Source organism: Cherax quadricarinatus, chromosome 23 (genome assembly GCF_038502225.1).
Source record: "Cherax quadricarinatus isolate ZL_2023a chromosome 23, ASM3850222v1, whole genome shotgun sequence".
NCBI lineage: Eukaryota > Metazoa > Arthropoda > Malacostraca > Decapoda > Parastacidae > Cherax > Cherax quadricarinatus.
This window is the reverse complement of record NC_091314.1, coordinates 40,371,918-40,399,157: the sequence shown is the minus strand read 5'-3', so window position 1 is coordinate 40,399,157 and position 27,240 is coordinate 40,371,918. Positions and strand designations below refer to the sequence as shown.

The 27,240-nt window shown below is 39.9% G+C and overlaps 1 protein-coding gene across 1 annotated transcript in view; it reads right to left on the bottom strand.

The window, feature by feature from the left end:
- LOC128685684 (sorting nexin-14) overlaps positions 1-27,240 on the bottom strand; it is a 395,830-nt gene that overhangs the window by 279,369 nt on the left and 89,221 nt on the right. The window contains exon 5 of the mRNA XM_070088102.1: positions 15,959-16,163. Within this exon, the coding sequence (XP_069944203.1) occupies positions 15,959-16,163 (205 nt within the window). The remainder of the gene's footprint in view (positions 1-15,958; positions 16,164-27,240) is intronic.

Sequence of the window (27,240 nt, the reverse complement as noted above, 5' to 3'; positions counted from 1 at the left end):
TGAAAGAGGGGAAGGTACCTAGGGATTGGCAGAGAGCATGTACAATTCCTTTATATAAAGGGAAGGGGGGACAAAAGAGAATGTAAAAATTATAGAGGAATAAGTTTACTGAGTATACCAGGAAAAGTGTATGGTAGGGTTATTATTGAAAGAATTAGAGGCAAAACAGAATGTTGGATTGCAGATGAGCAAGGAGGCTTTAGAGTGGGTAGGGGATGTGTAGATTAAGTGTTTACATTGAAGCATATATGTGAACAGTACTTAAATAATGGTAGGGAAGTTTCCACTGCATTTTTGGATTGAGAAAAGGCAAAAAGAAAAGGGAAAAAAGGTGATTGGTGCATTGAGGTATATGTGGAGACAAAAAAGCGTTATCTATGGAGGCAAAGAAGGGAATGTATGAAAGTACAGTGGTACCAACACTCTTATATGGGTGTGAAGCTTGGGTTGTGAATGCAGCAGTGAGGAGGCGGTTGGAGGCAGTGGAGATGCCCTATCTAAGGGCAATGTGTGGTGTAAATATGCATTATGCAGAAAATTCGGAGTGTGGAAATTAGGAGAAGGTGTGGAGTTAATAAAAGTATTAGTCAGAGGGCTGAAGAGGGGTTGTTGAGGTGGTTTGGTCATTTAGAGAGAATGGATCAAAGTAGAATGACACTGAGAGCGTTTAAATCTGTAGGGGAAGGAAGACGAGGTTGGGGTCGTCCTCGAAAAGGTTGGAAGGAAGGGGTAAGGAAGGTTTTCCGGGCGAGGGGCTTGGACTTCCAGCAGGCGAGCATGAGCGTGTTCGATAGGAGTGAATGGAGACGAATGATATTTGGGACATGACGATCTGTTGGAGTGTGAGCAGGGGAATATTTAGTGAAGGGATTCAGGAAAACCGGTTATTTTTATATAGCCGGACTTGAGTACTGGAAATGGGAAGTACAATGCCTGCACTATAAAGGAGGGGTTCGGGATATTGGCAGTTTGGAGGGATACGTTGTGTATCTTTATACGTATATGCTTCTAAACTGTTCTGTTCTGAGCACCTCTGCAAAAACAGTGACTACGTGTGAGTGAGGTGAAAGTGTTGAATGATGAAAGTATTTTCATTTTGGGGATTTTCTTTCTTTTTGGGTCACCCTGCTTCAGTGGGAGATGGCCAAATTGTTAAAAAAAAAAAAAAATAATATGATAGAGTGGATAGGGGAGCAAAGTGGCAGATGCTGCAAGTATATATGGAATAGGTAGTAAGTTACTAAATGCTGTAAAGAGTTTTTATGAGGATAGCGAGGCTCAGGTTAGGGTGTGTAGAAGAGAGGGAGACTACTACTTGGTAAAAGTAGGTCTTAGACAGGGATGTGTAACGTCACCATGGTTGTTTAATATATTTATAGATGGGGTTGTAAAAGAAGTAAATAATGCTAGGGTGTTGGGGAGAGGGGTGGGATTAAATTATGGGGAATCAAATACAAAATGGGAATTGACACAGTTACTTTTTGCTGATGATACTGTGCTTATGGAAGATTCTAAAGAAAAGTTGCAAAGGTTAGTGGACGAGTGTGGGAGTGTGTGTAAAGCTAGGAAGTTGAAAGTGAACATAGAAAACAGTAAGGTGATGAGAGTATCAAATGATTTAGATAAAGAAAATTTAGATATCAAATTGGAGAGGAGGGGTATGTAAGAAGTGAACGTTTTCAGTTATTTGGGAGTTGACGTGTCAGCGGATGGATTTATGAAGAATGAGGTTAACCATAGAACTGATGAAGGAAAAAAGGTGAGTGGTGCACTAAGGTATATGTGGAGACAAAAAACATTATCTATGGAGGCAAAGAAAGCAATGTATGAAAGTATAGTGGTACCAACACTCTTACATGGGTGTGAAGCTTGGGCTGTAAATGCTGCAGCAAGGAGGCAGTTGGAGGCAGTGGAGATGTCCTGTCTAAGGGGCAATGTGTGGTGTAAATATTATGCAGAGAATTCGGAGTGTGGAAATTAGGAGAAGGTGTGGAGTTAATAAAAGCATTAGTCAGAGGGCTGAAGAGGGGTTGCTGAGGTGATTTGGTCATTTAGAGAAAATGGATCAAAGTAGAATGACATGGAGAGCGTATAAATCTGTAGAGGAAGGAAGGAGGGGTAGGGGTCGTCCTCGAAAAGGTTGGAGGGAGGGGGTAAAGGAGGTATTGTGGGCAAGGGGCTTAGACTTCCAGAAAGCATGCGTGAGCGTGTTAGATAGGAGGGAATGGAGACGAGTGATATTTGGGACCTGACGAGCTGTTGGAGTGTGAGCAGGGTAATATTTAGTGAAGGGATTCAGGGAAACCGTTTTTTTTTATATAGCCAGACTTGAGTACTGGAAATGGGAAGTACAATGCCTGCATTTTAAAGGAGGGGTTTGGGATATTGGCAGTTTGGAGGGATATGTTGTATATCTTCATATGTATATGCCTCTAAACTGTTGTGTTCTGGGCACCTCTGCAAAAACAGTGATTATGTATGAGTGAGGTGAAAGTGTTGAATGATGATGAAGGTATTTTCTTTTTGGGTATTTTCTTTCTTTTTGGGTCACCCTGCCTCGGTGGGAGACGGCTGACTTGTTAAAAAAAAAAAATGCAAGAAAGAAAGAAATGTGCCTATGGACTGGCAGAGAGCATGCATAGTTCCAGTCTATAAGTGGACAAGAAAGAATGTAATAATTATAGAAGAATAAGCCTGTTGAGTATACCAGGAAAGAGTAGGGTATGATTTTTACTGAAAGAGTCAAGGGTAAGGAAGGTCAAGAGTATGATTGCAGAGAGGCAAGGAGAATTTAGGAAAAGTAGGGATATGTAGACCAAGTGTTTACAGTGATGTAAGTGAAGAATACCTACTCAGATAACAGTAAGGAGCTCTTTGTTGCATCTATGTACAGTGGAACCTCGGTTGTCGAATTTAATTTGTTCCAGATGACAATTAGACAACCAAAATGGACAACAACCAAAGCAATTTTTCCCATAAAGAATAAAATAAATCAGTTCCTGACCCCAAATGACAATATAATAATTTATTAAAAATGTACTACTACATAAAACTGTAAAAATGAATACTATAAGAAACTTTAACTGAAATACTGTACAGTAAATGAAAATTTAATCGTCTCTTTTCTGTCAGGGAGGAGCTAATGGCACACTGGAAGCAGGAGGTGGAGGAGAGGAGGGGGTATGTTACTGCTTGGAAGGAGAGTCACCTTCTACTAATATGTCAGGCTGCTGTCCTTCTGGTGTTGTTTCTCTTCTTTGTCTCTTTTCACCACTAACACCTTGTTCTGGCTTACTGGTTCTTTGTCTCACTAAAAACTTGTCCAGTGAGGTTTGATTCAGGCTCTACTTAAAAACTTGTCTAAATTGAGACATTACACTGTCACTGTACATGTCAGAGAGACAGATAGCCACTGCTTTGTCTGGATGGTAATTTTCAGCAAACTCCTGAACTTCACACCATTTAGCACACATTTCCTTGACAAGTGCAATGGGCACATCATCCCTTCTCTCTTCTTCCTCTGATGGCAGCTCCTCTTCTGCCACCTGTTGTTGCTCCTTCTGAAGGTCTACAAGTTCTTCTGTGGTGAGTTCAGTTCTATGCTCCTCCACCTCACAATATCCTCTACCGGCTCAGGCTCATCTTCAGAGCCTTCAAAATCCCTGGTTGCCACAAAGTCTGGCCACTGTCTTCCATACTGACTGAATGATCCTGGAAAAGACATTCCTCCAGCCTTTGTCTATAAACCTCAAGCAGGTGAAGATACTGAAATGGTTCTTCCAGAACTCCCTGAGAGTTAAATTTGTTTCGGAAGTGATTTCAAAGCACCTTTAGAAAAGTGCTTTTGTGTAGAGCTTCTTGAAGTTAGAAATGACCTGCTGGTCCATGGGCTGGATGAAAGGAGTGGTGTTAGGAGGCAAGAACTTCACAGTTATAAAACTGAACTCCTCCAGCAACTCGTTTTCCAAGCTTGGAGGACGAGTAGGAGCATCATCCATAAGTAAAAGGGCCCTGAGAGGCTACTGTTTTTTAACAAGGTACTTTTTGAGTGGGAGCAAAGACCTCATGAACCCACTCAATAAAAAACTGAGTTGTTACTTAAGCTTTTGTGTTGGCCCTCCACATCACAGCAATTTTAATTTTCATAACATTGTTTTTCTTAAAAACTCGTGGATTTTCAGAATGATAAACAAGTAAGAGCTCCAATTTCAAGTCCCCACTTGCATTACCACACAGTAACAGAGTGAGGCTGTCTTTCATTGGCTTGTATCCTGGCACTGACTTTTCCTCTTCAGTTATGTAGGCCCTTTTGGGCATTTTCTTCCAAAAGAGGCCAATCGCATTGTCAGTCAACAGCCAAGACAACACACAAAAACCAGGACATTTTTTTCTCGAATTCCTCGTTCAAAAACCGATTGGATCAACAAGTAATATGGTCAACAACTGAGGTTCCACTGTATTTAGAAACAGCATAACAGAGTGGACAGCAAAGCAATGTGGCAAATGTTACAAATGTTTTGAACAGATGGTAACATACTAAAAAAAGCAGTCGAGATTTTTTAATGCAGAGTGAGGCTTAGGTCAGGATATGTACGAGAAAGGGGAGACTTATTTCCCAGAAAAAAAGCAGAATTAGAACAAGGATGCATGATATCACCATGGTTGTTTAACATATTTACTGATGGGGTTGAAAAAGAAGAGAATGTTAGAATATTGGGAATAAGTGTGGGACTGAAAGATGTTGGATCTGATACAGTGGAAGTTATCACAATAACTCTTTACCAATGACACAGGTCTTTTGGGAGAATCTGAAGATATGTTGCAAAGATTAGTGGACAAATCTGCGAGGAAACAAGAAGTAAACATAGAAAAGAGCAAGGTAATGAGATATTAGAAGTCAGAATGGAGGGAAAGAGTACAGAAGAATTGGGTGTATTTAGATATCTGGGCAATTAAGAGCTGCAAGCCATCTGTTGAGCAGGCAGATTGCCGTCCTTGCTTATTTTCTAACCAGATCCATACCCTTTGGAACGTGATGTGCATTACTTGTGAGCCTCAATCCACCAGTGGTGCCACAGTCCACAGTGCTCTGCTCACGTATTTGAAGTATCACATCACCATCACCAAGAGTTGACATTCATTACCCTTGTGTTTTTAATACACTAAGAAACAGGCAACTGTTCCTGCATTTGTTGAGCCACACCTCATTTTCAATTCTGACAAGTCACATGAATGCCTCTGACTGCTGTCCTCCTCAGTCATCGATGCTCTCTCAAGTTTTCCACAAGCTTGTAGGTACACAAAGTTACAGAGTATGTTTTCTGCTAACCTTTCATACATTCTATTCTACATAGTATCTCTATCTACCTATTATTATTTTTTATCACCACATTGGGCTGCTAGACTCCAGGCATTGTTTTTGTTACCCATTTTACATTTGCACCTGGCCACCTCTGCCACACCATGTCGCCCTTGTGTTAACACTTCCTCACAGCAAAAAGTTCCTTCTCGCACTATGGCTCACACCCTCCTATAAGAACAACTTAAAAATTTGCATTTTAAATTTAAAAAAAAAAAAAAAAATAGAGTTCTTATAATAAGCAAATATCTGGGATCCTGGGATCCTCAAACTGTCAAACATACTGATTAGGGATGAAACAACAGTAAACTTTTTGCCAATACTGATACCAATACTCAATTTTAGGCTGATGCCAATACCATCAAAATCAGCCACTACCCACTGGTACCAATACTTTGGCACACCTCTATTACAGATAGAGGCATGACTCACAAAGAATTAAGAAACAAACAGTTAACAATTTGAGTCCTCTTAGTACTTGGGGTTCTAAGTAGTCACTTAGTCCACTTATTGGTAAATCCACCACTGCACCTCAACCTTTTCCTGGTTATCAGACAGACAGACTTTGGAAGACCAACTTTGGGCCCTACAAAATAAACAAAGATCTCCCTCCCTCACATCTTCAAGGTTAAAATGTACCTAGGATTACACATTCAAACAGACTACCACTGAGGGCACCACCATAATGGGTCCACTTCCCCTCTAGTGAACAATCTGAACTCATCTACTGCCAACATTTCCAGACATGGCTCTTAACCCTTTCAGGGTCCGTGCCGTAGATCTACGGCTTTACGTTCAGGGTCCAAACCGTAGATCTACACTATGAGCTCAGCTCACTCTGATAAGATGTGAGCAGTAAATTTGGGCCTAGATATGAGAGAATACATCTATGTGGTATGTGTGCACCACATAAAACAAATCCTGCAGTACAGAGTGCATAATGAGAGAAAAAAACTGAGACCGTAATTTTCGATTAAAATAGCGACTTTGCAGTGTTTTTTCGTATGTTTTTTATAGTTGTATTTGCAATTTCTTGGTCTCATTTAATAGAATGGAAGATATACTACAGAAATAGAGATCATTTTGATTGGTTTTAGTACTGGAAATGGCTTGAAACTGAGCTCAAAGTAGCAGAAATGTTAAATTTTTGCTGATGTTCAAGAGTAAATAAATGACCTCACAAGTCTAATACATGACAGCTGGTGGGTCTAATATACATTCACAAATGTGGTGATATTATTTATACAATTATTACAGTATTGTAAAACAGTAAATCTTCTATTTTTTGGTTTTAATAAAAATTCATTATGTGAATAAAAAATCAAAATGGAATTCATCTGTAAAGCCTGAAAACATAACTAATGAACAGAGGAAATGTTAGTTTAGTTCCAGGAATGCCAGCATTGTTTATTCTGGACCCTATTTTGAAATTGAAATATTTTGAACTTTGCATTAAAATGGTCAAATAACCAATTTCCAGTCACTTTATTTTGTTGTTGAAACAGTTGACTTGGCGATTTCTTGTGCTCAATCGATAGAGTAAAATTAATACTAGTGAAATAACTAGGAATTTGGTTGACTGGAATACTGTAATTGGCCTAAAATGGGAGTCAAAGACAGCAAAATCGCCGATGCGTAAATATTGCCGACACCTCAAAATTCGCGAGAGCATAATTTTGTCAATTTTCCATCAAATTTCATACTTTTTGTTTTATTACCTTCAGAAAAAGATTCTCTACCATTTCAAAAGAAAAAATAACAAAATTATTTTTTTGAAAATTCTTGGACCCTGGTGCACGCTTTGAAATTTTCCTCTGGACCCTGAAAGGGTTAAGATCACGCAGTTAATCATAATCTCATACCACATAATCAGACACTCGATAGCGGAGTTCACCAAGGCCAAAAGAATGAAGGAGCTATTCTTTTACATCACATGTTTTAAAGACTCTCAATGGATCAAGTATTATGGCACAACAATCCCCTCCTGAGACCCATGATGGTGCTGCCATCCTGGTGAAAAGTCACCTAAACCACAAGTTTTTAAAATCTCCCTTTCATATACACTCACAGCCTTGCAGTTAAAATATACAGTGTAAGCAAAAATCTTTACCACCAGCTGTGAATATTAAATTAAAATTTCAGATGGCCCTCTAGTACTTCAATATACTGCATCCCAATCATTGTTTTGTATTTAGAATGGAAGAACAGGCCTGCCCTCCCCTTCACACCACTGAAAGCACTCCACACCATAAAAAAGTCTGAGTGTTTGACACTGTCCTCCGGGGTTACACCAGTGTTTACCATGGGACCGACGAATTTGCTTTGGGAACCATGGATGCACTTTAAGTTGGATTCATCACAAAACATCACTTTCCTCCACTGCTCTGGACCTCAATGCTCATATTTATTATGAAAGTCTAATGTCTTGGCAGTCATAGCCTATGATAACAGCAGAAGTCTTTCTGCAACCTGTGGTGTGTGGTTCTCTACAACACATCCTGGAACAGGATTATGGAGCAGAGCTCTTCTCCAGGCTGAAGAACTTAACACCTCAAAATTATTTCTTCAAGGGGTGATGGACTGATTACATCTCTACTGCTTCCTGGGCCTTCTTTGTATTCAACTAATGAAGCTTAATGTATAGGCGAAACATTTCGGAATACTGATACCTAAATGTTGCACGTGTCTTAATTATTCGCTTACGTGAGTTTTCTTTACTTCAAATGATGAAATTGCAGGGTTCTTTTCAGTAACTGATCTGTCTCTATAGAGGTCTTCTAAGGTCAACCAGGGATTGATTTAGGAGCAGGAATCATGGTGACAGGCAGGTCACATGACCTCCATATGAGACACTTAATAGTCGACTCGAATCAACCTATTTGCCATGCTATTTCCTTCACGGAGAGTTCTCTTCCTTCAAGGAAAACACATTAGCCCTCTACTCCATAGAAAGATAGCTCCCAAGAATGTTCTCAACAATATAATAAAAAATAACACCAAAATAAGAAAATAGGGAAGAAACAAATAAAAAATCTACCTATAAGTCACGAAAAATGGCCCTCGCCACCACTGTTGTATATGCACTGAGGATGCTACAGGTTGCTGCTGTCCCATACTCCAGGCATGTATACAACTACCAGATGCCTGAAACATAAATAAACCCAAGCAAACAGTCTGCACTAGCAAAATATTGTACCCCTTTTGAACCTCAATAAATCTGCCAACACTGTATACAAAACATTTTCTTTACTACATATATGCACCCCAATACCAAACATACATAATTTCTCACTTATACACAAATAACCCACACATATACTCACTCCTTCTCTCCTTTCTGTTCGTGTGACTTTGTAAATGGTCCAAGTCGGACCGAAACATTGTCGTAAGCTCCTCTCTCCTATGTACAGGTTATTTGTGTATTGTTCTAGTCACGGTATTGTGCCTTTCTGTTAGCTATTTCTCACTTATCTGTGTGCTAGAAGGTAGACACACCTGTTTACCTTCTAGCACACATCCCTGCACCACAACAGAAGTCAACAACTCAACCTCCAACTGTTTCTATTAACCCTTTGACTGTCGCGGCCGTATATATACGTCTTACGAGGTACCGTGTTTGACATATATATACTCATAAATTCTAGCGGATTCAAATCAAGCAGGAAAAAGCTGGTAGGCCCACATGTGAGAGAATGGGTCTGTGTGGTCAGTGTGCACCATATAAAAAAAATCCTGGAGCACGCAGTGCATAATGAGAAAAAAAAAACTGACCGTTTTTTAATTAAAATGCCGACTTTGTGGTCTATTTTCATATAATGTTTATGGTTGTATTCTCGTTTTCTTGGTCTCATTTGATAGAATGGAAAACATATTATAGAAATAGAGGTGATTTTGACTGATTTTACTATAAAAAGAACCTAGAAATGGAGCTCAAAGTAGGGGAAATGTTTGATTTTTGCCAATGTTCAAAAGTAAACAAGTGATGCCATTGTCCAATAAATGTCCAACTAGCCATTCTAATATGCAGTCATGAATGGGTTCATGTTATTTATACAATTATTACAGTATTGCAGTAGTCTGCATAATAGTAAGTCTTCTATTTTTTGTTCGAATAAAAATTCAAAACAGAAAGCAAGAGTAATATCAGAGGGGCCTGGAGACATGACTGATGAGCAAAGAATATGTTATTTTAGAGCCAGGAATGTCTGCATTGTTCATTCTGGACCTTATTTTGAAATTGTCATATTTTTTAGTTTTCGTGAAATTGGCCAAATTGCAAATTTCTGACCACATTATTAGGTAGTTGAAATCGGTAAATGGGCAGTTTCTTGTACTCAATCGATAGAAAAAATGGAGTTCTAAAGAAATAGCTATGAGTTTGGGCGACTGGAACAATGGAATTAGCCGAAAATAGGGCTCAAAGTGGGCGAAATCGCCGATTTGTAAACAGAGCCGAGGTTGCTAACTTCGCGAGAGCATAATTCCGTCAGTTTTCCATCAAATTTCGTTTTTTTGGTGTCATTACAATCGGGAAATGATTCTCTATCATTTCATAAGAAAACATATTTTTTTTTTTTAAATTTTGCGACACCAGGAGACACCTCAGGATTGGGGGTTGCGACAGTCAAAGGGTTAAGAGCACACACAAAAAGTAATACACCTGGGCCCACACTTCAACATCTTCTATGGACATTACACCAAGGAGAGGTTTCATATCATTCTAATAAACAAGATCACCTCTCATCTCTAACATTACATCTTACCAGGCCGCCTTACAGGTTCAAACCATATTCTCATCACCCTGCACATCTCACTTAACTTATTTCTTATCTCCATTACACCATCCTACTCATCCAAACATGCAAACTGGGGCACATTCAAACAACACATAGACAACACAAATTGTATATGACTACAACAACAAACCTATCATACACATTACACTCAACTCAACCTAATACACAACACCATCACACAGACATACAAAAAAGCTATTCCTAAACAAATACATGTTACTCACTACTCTCTTTCTGTTGCTAGACTTAAACATCTCATCTTTTGTTACCACAACTGCTTCACCACCAACTCCCACTGATACACCCAAGTGCTGTACCAGGGGAAGGGCTCACCATCCTAAGCAACTACAATCTCTGTTGTTTAGGGGATGACTACAACAAAAACATGCCCTCTCTCAAAGCAAAGCTGAAAAACAACACATCACCAACCTGGAAGAATTTTAAGTTCATTTGGGAATATTGTACATCTTCCACCCTCATCCACCCTGTCTTTCTGTACTCGAGAACACCCGCCATAAAACAGAGGAACACGCTACATAGCCATCAGATCACACCACACTGCCTCATGTATCTAGCCTCCCTCACTTCCATGCAACAACTCAACATTCTCTTCACCAATTCTGACATCAAAACGATTCTCACCCACCTCCTTTCAAAATGACCTTTAAGCCTCAAGTACATCATGTTAAAACAACTCCCTGACTCATTACCTATCCAACCTTCCTTAATGCTTCCTTAGCCTTTGGCTACTTCCCCATACTATTCAAGTCTATCACAGCTATACTCATCCCAAAACCAAACAAAGATCTCGCCAACCTTAAAAACTACCAGCCAATTAGTCTCCTGGATACACTTGGCAAAATACACAAACGACATCAAACTCTGCCTTTGCAGACACCTAGAACACAACACCAGGATGCTCTTATCATAATTCAATTACAATCACATCACAGAACACACAGTCAAAAGAAAGCTCATTGCAAAAAGACAAAATCTTTGATACTGTCTAGCAAGACTCAAATTCAAACAATTTCAACCTCCAGCTTAGTGCACAAAAATTCCTGTGTAATTTCCTGAATAATCACGTGATGAGACTTACCGCAACAAGACCATGTGCAACCCACTAACATACACAACCTACTAACATACACAACCTATTTTACTCCCTATATATACATGTATCCAAACTACTCTACAGATAAATTCTCCTCCCTACCTTCCCCAAGGCCTGTTTTAACAAGCCTAGGCCTTAAATATGTCTGTTTTTCCCCTTGCTCTTCAATATTTTTAACTTCCATAATGTTGACCTCCACTGTTGTGAAGGGGTGTACTAATGCCACATGATCTGTGTTTTGTGACATGCTATTTTCCATGTCTACACCAACCTACCAGCCATCATGACACTGCTATACTATAAATTTCCTAGTCACTTAGCAGCTTGGTTTAGCACTGGCTAAAATTTCCTCTCACCAACCTATTCTTCCTCTATTCCCAATTCCCCACTCACCCTTTTTCTTCCAGGGGATTTCCCTGTTCTCTAGTCATAGTTGTAGATATTTAAAAGTGAACATGTTAGCAGATGTGTCTATGAAAGATGAGGCTGTACCCTAAAATATAAGGAAAAAGGTAGATGGGGTGCTGAGGCATCAATGGAAAGTGTATCAGCAGGAGCAAAAAAAAGAAAGGAGAATGTATCAGAGTACAATAGTATCAACACTCTTATACAAGTGTAATGCATGGGTTTTGAAAGTTGAAATGAGGAGGCAACTGGAAGGTAGTAGGTAGTAGGTTGGAATAGGTAGTAGGTTGGTAGACAGCAACCACCCAGGGAAGTACTACCGTCCTGCCAGATAACTGTGAAACAAAAACCTGTAACTGTTTTGCATGATGGTAGGATTGCTGGTTTCTTTTTCTGTCTCATAAACACGCTAAGATAACAGGGATATCTTGCTACTCCTACTTACACTTTGGTCACACTTCACAGACACGCACATGCATATATATATATACATACATCTAGGTTTTTCTCCTTTTTCTAAATAGTTCTTGTTCTTTTTTATTTCTTCTATTGTCCATGGGGAAGTGGAAAAGAATCTTTCCTCCGTAAGCCATGCGTGTCGTATGAGGCGACTAAAATGCCGGGAGCAATGGGCTAGTAACCCCTTCTCCTGTATACAATTACTAAAAAAGAGAAGAAGAAAAACTTTATAAAACTGGGTTGCTTAAATGTGCGTGGATGTAGTGCGGATGACAAGAAACAGATGATTGCTGATGTTATGAATGAAAAGAAGTTGGATGTCCTGGCCCTAAGCGAAACAAAGCTGAAGGGGGTAGGAGAGTTTCAGTGGGGGGAAATAAATGGGATTAAATCTGGAGTATCTGAGAGAGTTAGAGCAAAGGAAGGGGTAGCAGTAATGTTAAATGATCAGTTATGGAAGGAGAAAAGAGAATATGAATGTGTAAATTCAAGAATTATGTGGATTAAAGTAAAGGTTGGATGCGAGAAGTGGGTCATAATAAGCGTGTATGCACCTGGAGAAGAGAGGAATGCAGAGGAGAGAGAGAGATTTTGGGAGATGTTAAGTGAATGTATAGGAGCCTTTGAACCAAGTGAGAGAGTAATTGTGGTAGGGGACTTGAATGCTAAAGTAGGAGAAACTTTTAGAGAGGGTGTGGTAGGTAAGTTTGGGGTGCCAGGTGTAAATGATAATGGGAGCCCTTTGATTGAACTTTGTATAGAAAGGGGTTTAGTTATAGGTAATACATATTTTAAGAAAAAGAGGATAAATAAGTATACACGATATGATGTAGGGCGAAATGACAGTAGTTTGTTGGATTATGTATTGGTAGATAAAAGACTGTTGAGTAGACTTCAGGATGTACATGTTTATAGAGGGGCCACAGATATATCAGATCACTTTCTAGTTGTAGCTACACTGAGAGTAAAAGGTAGATGGGATACAAGGAGAATAGAAGCATCAGGGAAGAGAGAGGTGAAGGTTTATAAACTAAAAGAGGAGGCAGTTAGGGTAAGATATAAACAGCTATTGGAGGATAGATGGGCTAATGAGAGCATAGGCAATGGGGTCGAAGAGGTATGGGGTAGGTTTAAAAATGTAGTGTTAGAGTGTTCAGCAGAAGTTTGTGGTTACAGGAAAGTGGGTGCAGGAGGGAAGAGGAGCGATTGGTGGAATGATGATGTAAAGAGAGTAGTAAGGGAGAAAAAGTTAGCATATGAGAAGTTTTTACAAAGTAGAAGTGATGCAAGGAGGGAAGAGTATATGGAGAAAAAGAGAGAAGTTAAGAGAGTGGTGAAGCAATGTAAAAAGAGAGCAAATGAGAGAGTGGGTGAGATGTTATCAACAAATTTTGTTGAAAATAAGAAAAAGTTTTGGAGTGAGATTAACAAGTTAAGAAAGCCTAGAGAACAAATGGATTTGTCAGTTAAAAATAGGAGAGGAGAGTTATTAAATGGAGAGGTAGAGGTATTGGGAAGATGGAAGGAATATTTTGAGGAATTGTTAAATGTTGATGAAGATAGGGAAGCTGTGATTTCGTGTATAGGGCAAGGAGGAATAACATCTTGTAGGAGTGAGGAAGAGCCAGTTGTGAGTGTGGGGGAAGTTCGTGAGGCAGTAGGTAAAATGAAAGGGGGTAAGGCAGCCGGGATTGATGGGATAAAGATAGAAATGTTAAAAGCAGGTGGGGATATAGTTTTGGAGTGGTTGGTGCAATTATTTAATAAATGTATGGAAGAGGGTAAGGTACCTAGGGATTGGCAGAGAGCATGCATAGTTCCTTTGTATAAAGGCAAAGGGGATAAAAGAGAGTGCAAAAATTATAGGGGGATAAGTCTGTTGAGTGTACCTGGTAAAGTGTATGGTAGAGTTATAATTGAAAGAATTAAGAGTAAGACGGAGAATAGGATAGCAGATGAACAAGGAGGCTTTAGGAAAGGTAGGGGGTGTGTGGACCAGGTGTTTACAGTGAAACATATAAGTGAACAGTATTTAGATAAGGCTAAAGAGGTCTTTGTGGCATTTATGGATTTGGAAAAGGCGTATGACAGGGTGGATAGGGGGGCAATGTGGCAGATGTTGCAAGTGTATGGTGTAGGAGGTAGGTTACTGAAAGCAGTGAAGAGTTTTTACGAGGATAGTGAGGCTCAAGTTAGAGTATGTAGGAAAGAGGGAAATTTTTTCCCAGTAAAAGTAGGCCTTAGACAAGGATGTGTGATGTCACCGTGGTTGTTTAATATATTTATAGATGGGGTTGTAAGAGAAGTAAATGCGAGGGTCTTGGCAAGAGGCGTGGAGTTAAAAGATAAAGAATCACACACAAAGTGGGAGTTGTCACAGCTGCTCTTTGCCGATGACACTGTGCTCTTGGGAGATTCTGAAGAGAAGTTGCAGAGATTGGTGGATGAATTTGGTAGGGTGTGCAAAAGAAGAAAATTAAAGGTGAATACAGGAAAGAGTAAGGTTATGAGGATAACAAAAAGATTAGGTGATGAAAGATTGAATATCAGATTGGAGGGAGAGAGTATGGAGGAGGTGAACGTATTCAGATATTTGGGAGTGGACGTGTCAGCGGATGGGTCTATGAAAGATGAGGTGAATCATAGAATTGATGAGGGAAAAAGAGTGAGTGGTGCACTTAGGAGTCTGTGGAGACAAAGAACTTTGTCCTTGGAGGCAAAGAGGGGAATGTATGAGAGTATAGTTTTACCAACGCTCTTATATGGGTGTGAAGCGTGGGTGATGAATGTTGCAGCGAGGAGAAGGCTGGAGGCAGTGGAGATGTCATGTCTGAGGCCAATGTGTGGTGTGAATATAATGCAGAGAATTCGTAGTTTGGAAGTTAGGAGGAGGTGCGGGATTACCAAAACTGTTGTCCAGAGGGCTGAGGAAGGGTTGTTGAGGTGGTTCGGACATGTAGAGAGAATGGAGCGAAACAGAATGACTTCAAGAGTGTATCAGTCTGTAGTGGAAGGAAGGCGGGGTAGGGGTCGGCCTAGGAAGGGTTGGAGGGAGGGGGTAAAGGAGGTTTTGTGTGCGAGGGGCTTGGACTTCCAGCAGGCATGCGTGAGCGTGTTTGATAGGAGTGAATGGAGACAAATGGTTTTTAATACTTGACGTGCTGTTGGAGTGTGAGCAAAGTAACATTTATGAAGGGATTCAGGGAAACCGGCAGGCCGGACTTGAGTCCTGGAGATGGGAAGTACAGTGCCTGCACTCTGAAGGAGGGGTGTTAATGTTGCAGTTTAAAAACTGTAGTGTAAAGCACCCTTCTGGCAAGACAGTGATGGAGTGAATGATGGTGAAAGTTTTTCTTTTTCGGGCCACCCTGCCTTGGTGGGAATCGGCCGGTGTGATAATAAAAAAAAAAAAAAAAAAATAAAATAACTGGAAGGAGTGGAGATGACATGCTTGAGAGCACTGTTTAGTGTAAATATTATGCAGAGAATTTGGAGTGCAGAAATTAGAAGACAGAGTGGGGTCACCACACAGCTTCACCATGTAGCAGTGCATCTTAAAACCTAAGATATAGATATACTCAGGTATAGGTTAAGGTTTTAGGGTGCAGTGTACTACATTGTGTGCTACTCATTTAGTTTCTTTTGATAACCATCCTTCAACCATTACACTAATTTCTTGTATTAATTCAGACATTTTAATTTTTTTTTTTTTAGCTAAAACATAATTACTGCACTTTATTTTCTCATAATTTAGATGACTGCTTTCCCAAAATGAAACTAACCAGAACCCCAGTGAAATGCTAACGCTTGAGATCACTGCCTTACAGAGTTACGAGGGTGTGTGTTGACCGAAGCAAAGTTCTTGAGTAGAAGAACCTCTGGCTCAGGTTTATGAGGTAACCACGGTGATGAGTCACGACTCAGAAGAAGAAGAAATATTAAATTCAATGTGTCAGGGTTTGCTAGCAGGTCCAAGGCTTGCAGTAATAACACTCGACCCAATAACTCTTCTAAAAATGTGCGCCCCAACCTGAAAAACACAACATTACATTCTATAGACAACCTAAAATTTCTGAGCAGTATATATACTGTATTGTATATATGCATACATATATATACAGCCTTTCTTCACTTGGCGATGTACTCGTTTACCAACAACTCAAACTTACAACAGGCTCCATGAGCAGTATGCATACCTAAATAATGCATATTAGAGTTCATTTCCTCTATGTTTATTACAATATACAATACAGAATAAGATGAAGAAAATTGTCAAAGCGGGAAGTCTGAATGTGCGTGCATGTTGTGCAAATGATAAGAAAGAGACGATTGTGGATGTTATGAATGAGAAGAAGCTGGATGTCCTGGCTTTAAGTGAAACAAAGCTGAAGGGGGTGGGAGAGTTTCAGTGGAGAGGAATAAATGGGATTAGGTCAGGGACTTCAAACAGAGTTAGAGCTAAAGAAGGAGTAGCAATAATGTTGAAGGATAAGTTACGACAGGAAAAGAGGAGCTATAAATGTATTAATTCAAGGATTATGTGGAGTAAAATAAAGGTTGTATGTGAAAAGTGGGTTATAGTAAGAGTATATGCACCTGGAGAAGAAAGAAGAGTAGAGGAGAGAGAGAGATTTTGGGAAATAATGAGTGAATGCGTGGGGAGATTTGAACCAAGTGTGAGAGTACTTGTGGTTGGGGATTTCAATGCTGAAGTGGGTAAAAATGTTATGGAGGGAGTAATAGGTAAATTTGGGGTGCCAGGGGTAAATGTAAATGGGGAGCCTTTAATTGAGCTATGTGTAGAAAGAGATTTGGTAATAAGTAATACATATTTTATGAAAAAGAGGATAAATAAATATACAAGGTATGATGTAGCACGTAATGAAAGTAGTTTGTTAGATTATGTATTGGTGGATAAAAGGTTGATGGGTAGGCTCCAGGATGTACATGTTTATAGAGGGGCAAATGATATATCGGATCATTATTTAGTTGAAGCTACAGTTAGAGTAAGAGGTAGATGGGAAAAGAGGAAGGTGGCAACAACAAGTAAGAGGGAGGTGAAAGTGTATAAACTAAGGGAGGAGGAAGTTCAGGTGAGATATAAGCGACTATTGGCAGAAAGGTGGGCTAGTGCAAAGATGAGTAGTGAGGGGGTTGAAGAGGGTTGGAATAGTTTTAAAAATGTAGTATTAGAATGTGGGGCAGCAGTTTGTGGTTATAGGAGGGTGGGGGCAGGAGGAAAGAGGAGTGATTGGTGGAATGATGAAGTAAAGGGTGTGATAAAACAGAAAAAGTTAGCTTATGAGAGGTTTTTACAGAGCAGAAGTGTTATAAGAAGAGCAGAGTATATGGAGAGTAAAAGAAAGGTGAGGAGAGTGGTGAGAGAGTGCAAAAGGAGAGCAGATGATAGAGTGGGAGAGGCACTGTCAAGAAATTTTAATGAAAATACGAAAAAATTTTGGATCGAGTTAAACAAGTTAAGAAAGTCTAGGGAATGTATAGATTTGTCAGTTAAAAACAGAGTAGGGGAATTAGTAGATGGGGAGATGGAGGTATTAGGTAGATGGCGAGAATATTTTGATGAACTTTTAAATGTTGAGGAAGAAAGGGAGGCAGTAATTTCATGCACTGGTCATAGAGGTATACCATCTTTTAGGAGTGAAGAAGAGCAGAATGTTAGTGTGGTGGAGGTACGTGAGGCATTACATAGAATGAAAGGGGGTAAAGCAGCTGGAACTGATGGGATCATGACAAAAATGTTAAAAGCAGGGGGGGGATATAGTGTTGGAGTGGTTGGTACTTTTGTTTAATAAATGTATGAAAGAGGAGAAGGTACCTAGGGATTGGCAGAGAGCATGTATAGTCAGGGCCGGATTACCGCATAGGCAAACTAGGCATTTGCCTAGAGCCCCGCACATTTGGGGGCCCCGCGGTCCAAGGGGTTCAGGGGCTCATCCAAGACTGTGCACATGGTGCAAGTGCAAAGGGGTCCCTACCTAAAAAGTTCAAGTGTTTGGAGAGTAAAATTGATTTTTAAAAATTAATCAAAACAAAAATAAATAATGAAATAAAATAAAATAAAAATAAATAAACCTAACCATAGATGGCAACACTCAACACGCCTTTGTTTACATCAGAACAGCTGTTTTTTCCCACTAATGGGTGAGTATGGGATATTCCTCTCCAACTTTCTGTAGTTTATATGATTTGATAGTCTTATGCATGATGCAATGATAACAATAATGGTCAGTGATTTATAAAGGGAATAATAGTGCTGTAGTGGTTATGCTGAATATAATAGGTACATGATGTCACTACTTTAATAGCCTAATCTAGTAATACTATGCTGTCTTGAGTTTATTCTCTTTAAAATGCATGATTTAACAAGATAGTTATAATGGCTGTTGGTAAATGGTTTTGGTTGTCTTGATGTACTTTCCCTATTAAATTTAATCTAAATAGCCAGAATGTATTTAATTAGACCTTAAACAGGCTCACACAGACCCCCCCCCAACCCCCAAGCTGGAAGGGGTTGCTTCGCTTACCCGTAACTCAAAGGGGCCCCGCCAATCTGAATAGCCTAGGGCCCGGAGACTTCTTAATCCGGCCCTGTGTATAGTCCCTTTATGTAGAGGGAAAGGGGACAAAAGAGACTGTAAAAATTATAGAGGAATAAGTTTACTGAGTATACCAGGAAAAGTGTACGGTAGGATTATAATTGAAAGAATTAGAGCTAAGACAGAATGAAGGATTGCGGATGAGCAAGGAGGTTTCAGAGTGGGTAGGGGATGTGTAGATCAAGTGTTTACATTGAAGCATATATGTGAACAGTATTTAGATAAAGGTAGGGAAGTTTTTATTGCATTTATGGATTTAGAAAAGGCATATGATAGAGTGGATAGGGGAGCAATGTGGCAGATGTTGCAAGTATATGGAATAGGTGGTAAGTTACTAAATGCTGTAAAGAGTATTTATGAGGATAGTGAGGCTCAGGTTAGGGTGTGTAGAAGAGAGGGAGACTACTTCCCGGTAAAAGTTGGTCTTAGACAGGGATGTGTAATGTCACCGTGGTTGTTTAATATATTTATAGATGGGGTTGTAAAAGTAGTAAATGGTAGGGTGTTGGGGAGAGGGGTGGGATTAAATTATGGGGAATCAAATACAAAATGGGAAGTGACACAGTTACTTTTTGCTGATGATACTGTGCTTATGGGAGATTCTAAAGAAAGAATTGCAAAGGTTAGTGGATGAGTTTGAGAGTGTGTGTAAAGGTATAAAGTTGAAAGTGAACATAGAAAAGACTAAGGTGATGAGGGTATCAAATGATTTAGATAAAGAAAAATTGGATATCAAACTGGGGAGTAGGAGTATGGAAGAAGCGAATGTTTTCAGATACTTGGGAGTTGACGTGTCAGCAGATGGATTTATGAAGGATGAGGTTAATCATAGAATTGATGAGGGAAAAAAGGCGAGTGGTGCGTTGAGGTATATGTGGAGTCAAAAAACCTTATCGATGGAGGCAAAGGAGGGAATGTATGAAAGTATAGTAGTACCAACACTCTTATATGAGTGTGAAGCTTGGGTTGTGGATGCAGAAGCGAGGAGGCGGTGGGAGGCAGTGGAGATGTCCTGTCTAAAGGAAATGTGTGGTGTAAATATTATGCAGAAAATTCGGAGTCTGGAAATTAGGAGAAGGTGTGGGGTTAATAAAAGTATTAGTCAAAGGGCTGAAGAGTGGTTGTTGAAGTGGTTTGATCATTTAGAGAGAATGGATCAAAGTAGAATGACATGGAGAGCATTTAAATCTGTAGGAGAAGGAAGGCGGGGTAGAGGTCATCCTCGAAAAGGTTGGAAGGAAGGGGTAAGGGATTTTTTATGGGCGAGGGGCTTGGACTTCCAGCAGGTGTGCATGAGCATGTTCGATAGGAGTAAATGGAGATGAATGGTATTTGGGACCTGACGATCTGTTGGAGTGTGAGCAGGGTAATATTTAGTGAAGGGATTCAGGGAAACCGGTTATTTTATATAGCCGGACTTGAGTTCTGGAACTGGGAAGTACAATGCCTGCACTCTAAAGGAGGGGTTTTGGGACATTGGCAGTTTGGAGGGATATGTTGTGTATCTTTATACGTATATGCTTCTAAACTGTTGTGTTCTGGGCACCTCTGCAAAAACAGTGATTATGTGTGAGTGAGGTGAAAGTGTTGAATGATGATGAAAGTATTTTCTTTTTGGGGATTTTCTTTCTTTTTGGGTCACCCTGCCTCGGTGGGAGATGCCAACTTGTCGAAAAAAAAAAAAAACAGTACACTACTGTATAAATATAGTAGACTGTCATTTAACACAGTACAGTAGGGCCCCACTTTACAGTGTTTCGCTTTACGGCGTTCCGCTAATACGGTTATTTCAAATTATGACCAAAACTCGCTATACGGCTCTCCCCACCTGACTTTCTAATACGGTCACCGCGCCCCACCCTGTTTGTTTACATTCTCTGTGAGATCCGTAAGCACTAAGTCTCTCCATTATGTCTGGAAACTCCAAAATTTCAAGTGTTTTTAACCCTTTGAGGGTCGACAGGCCCTCTCCGAAACTTGTTCTCAGGGTCGGCCAAATTTAAAAAAAAAAAAAAAATGATTTTCTCTTATGAAAAGATAGAGAATCTTTTCCCGATCATAAGGACACCAAAAGTTTGAAATTTGATGGAAAACTTACAGAATCATGCTCTCGTAAATTTAGCGGTCTCGGCGATGTTTACGCATCGGCGATTTTGCCCACTTTGAGCCCCATTTTCGGCCAATTCCAATGTACTAGTCGACAAAAAATATGAATATTTCGCTAGAACTCCATTTTTTCTATCGAATGGGTGCAAGAAACCACCCATTTATGAAATTCAACTATCCAGTACAGTGGTCAGAATTTAGCAATTTTGCCAATTTCACACAAATTTCAAAAGATGCCAATTTCCGAATAATGTCCAGAATAAACAAGAAAGACATTCCTGGCACTAAAATGACATTTCCTCTGGTCATTAGTCACGTCTCAAGGCCCCTCTTATATTCTTTTGCTGTCCACTTTGAATTTTTATTCTCACAAAAAATATAAGATTTACTGTTATGCAGACTACTGCATTAGTGTAAAAAATGGTATAAATATTATTGGTGCACTTGTGAAAGAATATTAGACTCACCAGTTGACGTGCATTGCACGCTTGGCACGATTTGCTTACTTTTGAAATTTGGTAAAAATCGAACATTTCTGCTACTTTGAGCTCAATTTCAAGGTATCTTTCATTGTAAAACCAGTCAAAATCATCTCAATTTCTGTAATATGTCTTCCATTCTATAAAATGAGACCAAGAAAACTAGAATACAACAATAAATACCATACGAAAATACAGTGCAAAGTCGCTGTTTTATTCCAAAAAAATGGTCAAAGTTTTTTTTTCTCATTATGCACTGTATGCTGCAGGATTTTTTTTAGACTGTGCACACTGACCACATAGACCCATTCTTTCATATGAAGGCCTACCAGCTTTCTCCCACTAGATTTGAGGGCGCTAGAATTTAGGCGTACTAGTACGTCAAAAACCCTGGGTCGTAAGCCATACTAGTACGTCCGAAACCCTCAAAGGGTTAAAAGTTGTTTCATATTTTATATATACTCTGATAATTATACTCATGTATACCTGTACCTAAATAAACTTACATACTGTGCTGGTATGCGGGTACACATTAAAATCAGTAAGAGTGCCTTATATCTCGAGACATCATATTAGTAATGATAATAATAATCACATTCTCACTTAAATGTCGTATATTATGTTAATATACACATTTTCATTAATCCATCTATGATATTTTTTCAAAATTATATAATAAACATGCTGCATAACATATAAAGATGATAAATATACCCCACAGTAGAATAAATAAACATATACAGTGGACCCCCGCATACCATACGCATCACATAACGTTCAATCTGCATACCGCTCGCTTTTATCGCAAAAATTTTGCCTCGCATACTGCTCAAAAACCCGCTCACCGCTCTTCGTCCGAGACGCGTCCAATGTGCGCCCTTAGCCAGCCTCACATGTGCCGCCGGTGGCATTGTTTACCAGCCAGCCTCCGCGGTAACATCCAAGCATACAATCGGAACATTTCGTATTATTACAGTGTTTTTGGTGATTTTATCTGCAAAATAAGTGACCATGGGCCCCAAGAAAGCGTCTAGTGCCAACCCTACAGCAATAAGGGTGAGAATTACTATAGAGATGAAGAAAAAGATCATTGATAAGTATGAAAGTGGAGTGCGTGTCTCCGAGCTGGCCAGGTTGTATAATAAACCCCAATCAACCATCGCTACTATTGGTGGTACAGCTGCTGCTGCTGCTGTAGCATCGTCTGCTGCTGCTGTAGCATCGTCTGCTGCTGCTGTAGCACTGTCAGCTGCTGCTGCTGCTGCTGCTGTAGCACCGTTGTTGGTGTGGCTTATTGAGAATACCAAGAAACAATTAACCCCAGAGGATTTGCCACCCAGGATAACCCAAAAAAGTCAGTGTCATCGAAGACTGTCTAACTTATTTCCATTGGGGTCCTTAATCTTGTCTCCCAGGATGCAACCCACACCAGTCGACTAACACCCAGGTGAACAGGGAAAAATGCCTGGAACTAGTGCTCATATTGGTGAATTTAAAGCCAGCAAAGGTTGGTTTGAGAGATTTAAGAATCGTAGTGGCATACACAGTGTGATAAGGCCTGTTCTGGAAGAAAATGCCAAACAGGACCTACAGTACTCAGGAGGAAAAGGCACTCCCAGGACACAGTGTCTCATCAGTCATTGCTGCATCTTCAATAAAGGTAAGTGTCATTTATTCTTCATTTAGTAGAGTAGTACATGCACAATATATATTGTGCATGTACTACTCTACTATTGTGCATGTATCCTTCTCTTTGTGTGTAGGAAAATGTATATTTCATGTGGTAAAATTTTTTTTTTTCATACTTTTGGGTGTCTTGCACGGATTAATTTGATTTCCATTATTTCTTATGGGGAAAATTCATTCGCATACCGATCATTTCGCATAACAATGAGCCCTCTTGCACGGATTAAAGTCGCTATGCGGGGGTCCACTGTATATGAAATGCGGTAGCCAGGCGACTTGCACAAATGACGCCACATTAGAAATGATAATAATAATAATAATAATAATCACCGAGTCTCATTAAATGTCGTATATTACGTTAATATACACATTTTCTTTAATCCATCCATGATATTTTTATCAAAATTATATAATAAACACGATACATAACATATAAAGATGATAAATACACTCCACAGTAGAATAAATAAACATAAATATGAGATGTGGTAGCCAGATAACTTGTACAAGTGACGGCAAGAATAACATTTTCTCTAATCTAGCATAAGATAAAATGTGTTACTAGGGGTAACTGTTGAAAATTATTCCTTTCATATGTATGTAAGTTTATATATTCAGGTATACACAAATAAAGTTACATAGATTATCATACATAACAGCATATGTGTAGAGAACCTAGGATAACCCAAAAAAGTCAGAGTGACTCATTTCCACTGCTTTCACTCAGAGTGTCATTTCTTCTAAAAATGGTGTTACATGAGAATGGGAGTGTTCTTCTTTATTTATTCTACCATATCAATGTAGAGACAACTTGTACACAATGTAACTTGTACACAAACCAGACGTGTACACTTTGTTTACAAAACTTACATCCGCCTGGTTTCTTTACACAACTCTGCATCTGTCCTCCCTCATGTACTCATTCATTTATTCTCATTCTCACTCTCATTCTCTCTCTCATTTTCATTCTCTCTCTCATTCTCTCTCTCATTCTCACTCTCATTCTCATTCTCTCTCTCATTCTCTCTCTCTCTCATTCTCTCTCTCATTCTCTTCTCTCTCTCATTCTCTCTCTCATTCTCATTCTCTCTCTCATTCTCATTCTCTCTCTCTCTCTCTCTCTCTCTCTCATTCTCTCTCTCTCATTCTCATTCTCTCTCATTCTCATTCTCTCTCATTCTCATTCTCTCTCCCTCATTCTCTCTCTTTGATTCTCTCTCTTTGATTCTCTCTCTCTCATTCTCTCTCTCTCTCATTCTCTCTCTCTCTCATTCTCTCTCTCTCTCATTCTCTCTCTCTCTCATTCTCTCTCTCATTCTCTCTCTCTCTCATTCTCTCTCTCTCTTTCTCTCTCTCTCTTTCTCTCTTGTTCTCTCTCTCTCATTCTCTCTCTCTCTCATTTATTCATTTCATCTCATTTACTCACCCCTGACCCTACATTAAGACTACAAATATTTTAAGGTAAGTAATGAGTGAACTGTATATGCATTTTATCGCTCTGGGATGCTTAAATATCATAGAATAGTATGTGTGGGTGGAATGTATGGTAGCCTGGCTGACTACCATACATACCACACTTGATTTCTTACACTAAATACTATTCATCTCACCCTAGATTAAGACTACAAATATTTTAAGGTAAGTAATGAGTAAACTGTATATGCATTTTATCGCTCTAGGATGCTTAAATGTAATAGAATATTATGTGTAGGTGGGGTGGCCTGGTATGGTAGCCTGGCTGACTACCATACATATCACACTTGATTTCTTACAATAAATACTACTCATCTCACCCTAGATTAAGACTACAAATATTTTAAGGTAAGTAATGAGTGCACTATGTGTGTATTGTACTTTTTTATTGTTTTTTTGATGCCTGGTTCTATTGCTAACTTAATATATCTTAGTGTAAACTTGTTATCTAGTATTTGTATACATTTATAAGGGGAAAAATAAAAGTGTTCCACTTTACAGCGATTTCCACTTTAAAGCGGTAGCCTGGAACCTAACCTGCCATGTAAGTGGGGCCCTACTGTACTTACAGTCCTGAAAATGGTGTGCTAGGTAAAACCATGCTAGATGAACTGAAGAACTTATCGGAAAAATAGGGTTAAGTTTCTGGGAGCCATAAAAAAGCCAAACAACTTTTTTTTAGGCCTCCACATCTTACAAAAATAAAAGTGAATATGTAACTGTAGTTCATTGTCGTGATGTATTATGTCATTTTTACTGCATAAGATTACAAATGCAACAGAAATAATAGTATTTCTTACCTTAAATTGTGGGTGGTGGTGTTTGTGGATGATTGTGAAGAGAGTGTAGAGTTATGTTGTGGTCCTACTGGGCTGAGGTGGATGGTAGAGGTTCTGGTACTGAAGTTGATGGTTGTACTGAGTGTGCATAAATTCTGTAATGGATTTCCATTCTATTTTACCCTGAAGTACATTATACAACTGACGGTAAGTCATCAGCTGCTCTAGCCACCGTTTCAGGGTCCTCTTCAGTGAAAAAGTCTAACTTCAAGTCACTCAGTCAGTCAAGTCATTCAGTCAGTCAATCAAGTCAGTCAGGTCATTCAGTCAAGTCAGTAAGCCATTCAGTCAGTCAGTCATTCAAGTCAGTCAGTCAAGTCATTCAGTGAGTCAAGTCATTCAGTCAGTCAGTCAAGTCAATAAGTTATTCAGTTAGTCAAGTCACACAGTCAACTCAGTAAGTCATTAAGTCAAGTCAGTAAGTCATTCAGTCAAGTCAGTAAGTCACTCAGTGAGTCAATCACACAAACTCGTATTTACTTCATTTTATGTGCACAGTGACGATTCATTACAGTCACAGGTTAACTCATCTAAAATCTTTGATTTCTTCGTTAATTCTAAGACTTAAACACTTAGACCTTTTCTTGCCACTTTCGGCAACACTTGTACATGCCTACCGGGTGCCATGATTGCTTGACAGATTTAAGATATAGCAATTAAAATATGTATGTAAAGAAGCACAGCGAGCTTCCCGAGTATCGTCGTCCTACACGGGTATGAACTGAACTGAAGGCTGGGAGGGTGGTGTGGGTGGGCAGGTGAGGGTGGTGGGGGATGGCAGTAGGTCTCCCCCACTGACTCAATGGTGTAACTTACCACCAGTCACGTGGGCGACCGCACGCTCAAAATTTTTTCCCTTCCCAAGAACCATGTTAAATTAATTTTACGAAGTGTTACTTAAAATTGTGCCGCAATTCTTCACTCGTGCTATACTCGAATCATGCCAAATAAACTCGTGTTAATTGACGGCCTACTGTATTTAACCCTTTCAGGGTCCGTCCCGTAGATCTACGGCTTCGCGATGAGTGTCCAAACCGTAGATCTATGCCAAAATTCTAGCGCCATCAAATTTAGCGCGAAAGCGCTCATAGGCCTACATGTGAGAGAGCGGGTCTGCGTGGTGGGTGTGCGCCATAAACAAAAAATCTAGGCGCCCGCATAGCATTGTGGGAACGCAGGCTCAGTTACCCTTGTTCACCATGCCTCGTCGCAAGTCAGCTCTCACTCCCCGGAAAATTGGGACTCTCCTCTTCCTATCTGATAGTTCTGACACTGATGGAAGTGGAAATGAAGACGAATTCTATGGCTTTGATCAGTTAGTGACCGAAAGGAATGACCAGGATATCGATAATAGTGCAGAAAACCCTGACGATCCTCAACCTTCTACCTCTGGTGTGGGCACTCGTGACTCACAGTCAGTTGTGCCTCAACGCAAGAGAAAACTAATATTTTCGCATGGCCAGGCCTCTGACTTCAGTAATGATGATGATAGTGACGTGGATTGTGATTTTATTGCGCTCGACGATCATTCGAGTAGTGATAGTGAGGAATCATATTCACCAGTGAAGCGTCGGTATGTTCGCCGCTGCATGCGCTCGGGTAGTGTACCCTATGCTGTGCCCAGGGGACTGAGTACATCCCGGAGTACATCCCGTGGCCCTACACCAGTTTTAGGTAGTGATAGTGAGGATGATGTGGCTACACTTGGCATGGATAGACCACAGGCATCAGTGGATGGTGGTAGTGGTGATGGTAGTGGCACCGCCATGCGTGACTCACCAGCCCAGGCTGGGACCCACGCTGCTGACTCGTCAGTTCAAGGACAAAGCGGAGCGTCAGCCACCAGCCCACCACAACCACCCGCACAACCAGCCTAGGATGTCCAGTATCCGCCAGCAAACCATATG